This window comes from Cannabis sativa, chromosome 4, assembly GCF_029168945.1.
Source record: "Cannabis sativa cultivar Pink pepper isolate KNU-18-1 chromosome 4, ASM2916894v1, whole genome shotgun sequence".
In the NCBI taxonomy this organism is placed as follows: domain Eukaryota; kingdom Viridiplantae; phylum Streptophyta; class Magnoliopsida; order Rosales; family Cannabaceae; genus Cannabis; species Cannabis sativa.
Genome location: NC_083604.1, coordinates 74369502 through 74376674, shown reverse-complemented (window position 1 = coordinate 74376674; position 7173 = coordinate 74369502). Strand labels below are relative to the sequence as shown.

Sequence of the window (7173 nt, the reverse complement as noted above, 5' to 3'; positions counted from 1 at the left end):
AAGTTTGGGGAAGCATAGAGTGGAGATACTAATGGAGTGGTTTTGTATGCTTCCATTGTAGTGGATGTGTCATTCATCCTGTAATCTTCCTAATTAATCTCATTAATTAATTAATCTGGTTTCTAGTTGTTTTGCAGAATATTCTCAAACTATTTTGCACCAGCAGCCTACCAATTATATCAATTGTCACTGAGACTAGCGAATATTGTTTGATAGTCGTAAATTGGTAAACATATATACTTGGTAAATTATTGGTAAACATATAATTGATAATTGTAACAACACTGCCTCAGCTCTACTCGGGCTCATGTATCTTTTCTTAATGATGTTGCCCATAATATTACCAAATGGGCAACTACACTACGACAATTGCAGTATGATCATGTAATGACCTTTTGGTCATGTTTTATCTATTTAAATTATTGACCCTATTTTTCTAAAAATATTACCCTAATATATGTTTATTTGAATTCCATTCTCACTTTTTTTTTTTAAAAAAAAAATATCTGTTTTTAAGCCAAAAATAAAATAAAATTAAACACTCATATTTGAATTTTTAAATCAACAATGACTTACTTATAGGCACGAACCTTATACATTTATTGTGATATATATAGTATATATGTTTTGGATATAATTATTGTTCTATTGTCTTCTCTAACTAAACCAAGAATAAATTTCTATAAAAATTAATTCAACATAAAGAAAATGTACTACTGATTACAAAAAAAGGATATACTGATCTTATTCATCAAAAAGGAAAAAACGTACTACTGATTGCAAGTTTGGCATCGTGCTTGACCATGAGTACGCAGTTTTGCATTCAAATAATAACAAACCATGCAAATTAATTAAATTCATCAAAAAAGAAGAACACACCAAACCAAACCACACATTTATATATATTTAACATGCATGCAAATAGATAGAAGTAATTAGTACACGTAATATGATTATTTTAAACGAGAGAGCTAATAGAGAGATGATATCTCAAAGCGCCTTTACTCATCTAGTGCCCCCTCTTATATATCCATCATATATATCAATTTGATGAATTAAGCAGCTTTTTTGCATTGGATTTTCGAAGCCTCCTTTCCTCCGAAAGTAGCTTTGCAAACCTGTAATAATTACCATATTATATTATTATATATATATATGTACAATATAAATAACTAATTAATAATACAATAATAATGATTGGTAAATGAAAACCTTTTGAGTTCATCCTCATTGGTAGTGGTGGAGTTTGGAATTGGTTCGTAAAGACCCGTGACTAAGTTAATGCGAGAAAGTGGTTTTTTGAGTAGCTTCTTTCCCACTTCCACCAGATTGTTCAAGTTCGATTTTGTTGCTATGTCCACCGAAGATAACTCCCCTGTCAACGTGTCATCCTATATATATATACATACATTTTGATCACGTCAAGTGTAATTATATGGAAAACATTATAAATAGAGCAATTTGCGGCGAAACCCCCTTATGTTTTGATTTTTATACACTTAACCCCTTTATCTTTATTTTTAGTGGCAAAACCCCTTTATGTTTTAATTTTTATACACTTAACCCCCTTATCTTTCTTTTTGGTGGCAAAACCCCCTTATGTTTTAATTTTTATACACTTAACCCCTCTATCTTTTGTTTTGGTGGCAAAACCCTTCAGTTTACTTTTCTTTGCAAATTTAAAGTTTTAGTTAAATATTACCGTTAAATACTAACTGGATTACTACTGTATCGACTTCGAGGTTTTACCGTTACATATACAAATGTGTATACAGTGGTCATCCAGTTGATATTTAACGGTAATATTTAACTGGCGTGTCAAATTTGCAAAGAAAAATAAACATAAGGGGGTTTTGCCACCAAAAAAAAGATAAGGGGGTTAAGTGTATAAAAATTAAAACATAAGAGGGTTTTGCCACAAAAAAAAAGATAAGGGGGTTAAGTGTATAAAAATTAAAACATAAGGGGGTTTTGCCACCAAAAATAAAGATAAGGGGGTTAAGTGTATAAAAATAAAAACATAAGGGGGTTTCGCCGCAAATTGCTCTTATAAATATATCAAGCTAGCTAGTTAAAGTTAATTATACTACTTTAGTTAGCTACAATCTGCTTAAGTAATTATAGCTAGATCTGAAATGATCCATAATAATTAATGCTTTTACATATTTATAGATATATATTCCAAATGTATATAGTAAGTCTCTGAATGATGTTTTGATCAAATATATATGAATATTCCAAATATTATTAATTAGCTAGAGCAATATTATAAGTTTGTTGATCAGGTGAGAGCCCTATTATTAGATAGAATTGTTACATATTAATAAATTAGGTAGGTAGGTAGGTAGGTAGGGTGGCATTATATATATGTATAAACTTACATCAATTCGGAGATGGTTAGCATCGGAGCCTAAGGCATTGAAAAAGACACAGTTATGGTAATCGACCATAGTGACACTTGCATTAGAGAAAACATCAATTATAGGAGTGGAGCCATGGTGATAAATCCAAGATAAAGGTCCCCACGTGGCACACGCATTAGCATTGTATTTCTGTTCAGTCTTGTTGGAACCCGTTCCCAGTGATATCACTAGAAAACGAGTGAAATCCAACGGCTTAGAATTCCACTCGAAGCTCATATTGTTTTTTGCTATTTGTTTCGTAATTTCACTGATCGTAAGGAAAGACTGACCATGACCATGCATGCACCAAATCCAAAACAAGAAAATGTAAATTATTATCACCACATGCATGTTTTAATTAATAATAATATACATGCAGTTGAATTATTAATAATATTACCGGATTATTAACAGCCACACCACCATCAATGAGATGAAATTCTTCAGTGTTTCCATCCTTATCTTGGTTGGTGAAATAGTGAGAAGGAAGGTATGTTGGAGCTGCTGATGTGGATATAGCAATGTCCGCCAGACGAGCATCTAGGGCTGAATTCGCTGGAGCCTATACATATATACATTTATAATTATTGAACTAATAATCAACATTTCATTCTCGTTAATTGGTAGAAATACATATTTTTATAAGTAATTTACGGCCAAACCTTTTTATGTTTTAATTTTTATACACTTAATTTTCTTATTTTAATGGTTTGTCTGAGAGTGAAGACTAATTAAAAATTTAATAATGACAGAAATATATAAGAGAGATAGGAGTTTCTACAAAATGGTGAGAAATCTTTTTGTAAAAAGGTGGTGAGATTACCACACCAGCTAGCTAGTGAAAAATAAAATTACTGATGTCATATGCCTATCAAAAGACTATTTTGCAAAATATTATAAAAATTAAAGTAATTTGTAACATAAATAATAAATATTTAAGTTTAATTCTTGATTACACATAAATATTTTTGTAAGTATTTAACTGTTAACTAATATTATATTTAAAATAATTTTTGAATAAAAAATTAAAATTTATGTACTTAGACCCATGAGAGATAATTATCTGGTCATTCAGCTATATCTACGAAAATATAACTTATTTTTATTGTAAAAAATAAAAATTAGATATTTAAATAAATTTAAATATTTATAAAAAGAAGGCATAAACATATATATACCCGATAAGAGGAGAAAAGAGTAGGATGAAGCTTCTTGATGTCGAAAGCAGGAATGACTACGTTAGTCAAAGTTTCATGCAACCTCGTTGACCCCAACAGTTTCTCCACAAGCTTATGAAGATATTTTCCATCATATTTTGGTCCCCTTGCGTCTTTCACCGACCCAATAAGTGAACCAAATATTCCACTGATTAACATATATATATATATAATATTAATATTAATATTAATGCAAAAAGTATATATATATATGCAGCATATATAGGTAGGAATGTACCTTGATTGAGGGAAAATATATGGACAGTGCTCAAGATAAAATGGGACAATCTGTTTAGCGGAATACAAAGGGCGTTTTTGGGCATTGGGAGCTGATAACATTGCTGCAATAAGACCCCCAGTGCTTGTTCCTGATATTGCATCAAAGTAATCTGCAAGACGAGCCTCCTCCCCATCTATTTCCTACATATATGTATAAAGAATATGTACATTAATATTATATATACATATATATTGTTTATATATTATTAGAGTCTTACTTGAAGTTGAGATTCAAGGTATTCAAGAATAACACCAGGAATGATTCCTCTAATTCCTCCTCCATCAATGCTTAGAATTGTGATGAGCCTTCCATACTTTGGAGGTTCAATGGTTGAGAATGATGATGTTGCTTTGGCCATTTTCAGAGCTTTTATTATGTGTTATTATTAATTGGAAAATGCTAATAAGGGACTGCACAAGAGAAGCTTATGTGATATATGTAGAATATGACAAGTAATATTATATATTTATATATATAGAGAGAGGGTAATGGTATGTGATGAATAATATGCATATTAAAATTATATTATTATTGTTTTTTACAATATAGTGTGGTCCAAGTTGGATATATAAATTAGGACATTTAGTATGAGTACTTAAAGATTAATAGAAATATTAAAGTGGAGAATATAATTGTTTGAAAATTTATTAAAATAATTAATTAGATTATTATTAATTGAATTATATTGTTTGGTTAAATATAAGAATTTGATGAATTATAGTGAAAAGTTATATAAAATTACTAGTATATTAAATTCATTGCATTAAAATTAAAGAAATTTTTTGAAATCCACCTTTTAAACAAATTAAAATTACTCTCTTTTGAATTATGTAATTTCACAGTATAGTTTTTCTGACTTAAAATGGAAAAATCACCTAGCAAACTTAGAATATTTCTCATTAAAATTATACCATACTAAGTGGAATCATGAGTGTTTTATCAATTAATCTTTCTGATGGGATTATAAGCGTCCTCACTACATCTTTTTAGGATTTTACCCTTAGTTTGTTCAAATCCTCTACCATTTCCTCCCCACGAGCGATGAGTCTCAATCGTACTTGTCCTATGGGAATTCTGATGTTCTTTTCTTGGAGGTTGAGTTGTTTCTCCTGGTTGAGTACCTTCGTTTCGAGTAATTAATGTCGTCTGACATGGATGGAAGGTTCGAATATATTTCAGGGAAGGTATTTTTTTTGAGTTTTTTCTTACAAGTCTCTCAATGAAAGCATCGAACTGTTAACGCAGATTTTCGTTAACAAATAAATGAATCTTAAAGTAATAAAATAAACTCTAAAATTAAATAAATAATAATAAATGGCAAGAAAGTTTTTAACGTGGTTTTGAAGTTAATTCTTTATACTCCACGAGTCTATTTTATTCTAGAATTTTTTTAAAAAAATCGTATACGGAATACAAAATAGAAGAATTTATTTGTCCGATTCTTTCTTTTCTCAAATTTATTGTCCCTTGCTCCCTAGGTTCATGTCCCTATTTATAGGAGTTTTAGGGTGATAATTATTCTCTTGGGATCTTATCCTTGTAATCATTTATTAAACATGGACAAATCTTACGTTTCATATTTATATCACATGGGATAATAATAAAATAACTATATAACCGTTCCTTGTCTTTATCTGTAAACGGTTAGGCTGACTATGCTTTATTCATCTTGCAATACAAATAATCTTCTAAAGTTATTTTATTTTGAGGGTGGCTCTCGGCACCTATGTATATTTTGGATCGAGTACTTCCCTTATTCTTTCAACATATACTCATGAGTATATGGGTCAATGAGCTACAAGCTCCTTAAAGAATTCATTATCTACCCTTTCCAAGCACCGTCATTCTGCTGTGTACTCTGTGTATCTCGAGATAGACCTTCTACGTTGGTTGTTCATATCGCTGGTCTCATAAAGTGGTAGTTATTATTCACGGCTCACCATTATCTTTAAAAGGGTGAGTTCAAATTTTTCTACCAGTTGTATTTTTCGAGACGAGTTTATTGAATGTATTTATTATTTCATGACATGAGCTGATTTATTTTTTAGCTTTTTAATACGTGTCATTATCATATTAATTTCTCAAAATATGGGTATAACAACATGTTTAAGAGTTGGTGCTTCACTACCAGGGCCGTCTCAAGGTATCGAGAGGCCTAGGACAGAATTTGAAATGAGGCCTTTTCTCTTTACAAAAATTCAAAATATATATTATTTAAATTTTGACACTATCAATTTTAACTCTTTTATCTCCGTATAAAAAATTATCACATAATTGCTAACTTAAAAGTAATATTTGATTATAATAATATCTCTATTGCGGGAAAGTTGGAGCAAAATTTTGATTAGAGAAGAATGAAGACTATTGTGAAATAATTGAAGTAAAATTGGGAGAATGATTGAAAAAAAAAGGTAAATATGATAGATTCTAAAAGATGGAGTAAAAATTAAAGGCATCAATTTTAAATATGTAAGTAATGTAATTTCCTCTAATAATTAATAAATATACTTTTTATTTAAATTATAATGTTGTCATTAAATTTTTAAGTTATAATATTCTCAATAATTATTTTTTTTGAAATATATGATTTATTTATTATTATCTTGATTATTTTTTTTATCAGTTAATACTTAAAAATACTACTGTATACTATACATATAATATTTGCTCCTTATCAAAAATATATATAACATAATATTTATCTTATTTTTTTTTAGGTAATGCATTTTTATTTTTATTTTTATCAAGAAAAAATTTTTATCACCTCCTTATAGAGCAAAAATAAAAATATTATGTTATATATATATATATTTTTTGAGTAATGCACTAAAATATTTTAAAATATTACATTCTTATCTTAAATAAATAAATAAAAAAATAACCCTAATTATCTCTACAATTTTAAACTAATCACTAATGATGTAGATTATGTAAATTATATATATATTTTAAAAAACAAAATGCCCTTGAATTTAAAAAAAATGACAAGATGAGGAGTCGAACCCATCACCTCCAATTTAACATCCAAGACTCTTAACTAATTGCGCTATAACCATTTTATGTAGTTAATTGAACTAAAATTTATATATTATATATACATATATTTTTCTATATATATAATATAGTTTTAATTTTTTGGGGGCCTCCAGAATTGTAGGGCCTGGGGCCTACGCCCCGGCCGCCCCACCCTCTGGCCGGCCCTGTTCACTACTAATCTTGTTGATCATCATCCAAATGGGTGGGTTATTATAGCTTAAAACTCGTGTAGTTTTGA

The 7173-nt window shown here is 29.2% G+C and overlaps 1 protein-coding gene across 1 annotated transcript; it reads right to left on the bottom strand.

Moving 5' to 3' along the window:
* Window positions 1-720: 720 nt before the first annotated feature.
* Window positions 721-4458, bottom strand: LOC115712431 (patatin-like protein 3). The gene is made up of 7 exons (XM_030640706.2): window positions 4117-4458; window positions 3858-4039; window positions 3581-3767; window positions 2803-2964; window positions 2382-2687; window positions 1213-1391; window positions 721-1118 (listed from the first exon to the last, which is right to left on the bottom strand). The coding sequence occupies exons 1-7, from the start codon at window positions 4255-4257 to the stop codon at window positions 1043-1045; spliced, it is 1233 nt and encodes a 410-aa protein (XP_030496566.2). The 5' UTR covers window positions 4258-4458; the 3' UTR covers window positions 721-1042.
* Between the last annotated feature and the right edge of the window lie 2715 nt (window positions 4459-7173).

Coding starts and splice junctions, on each gene's coding strand:
- LOC115712431 (XM_030640706.2), bottom strand. CDS start 4,257: ATGGCCAAAGCAACATCATCATTCTCAACCATTGAACCTCCAAAGTAT. Junction 4,040..4,116: donor ACCTTGAATCTCAACTTCAA/GTAAGACTCTAA, acceptor ACATATATGTAG/GAAATAGATGGGGAGGAGGC. Junction 3,768..3,857: donor TATATTTTCCCTCAATCAAG/GTACATTCCTAC, acceptor TATGTTAATCAG/TGGAATATTTGGTTCACTTA.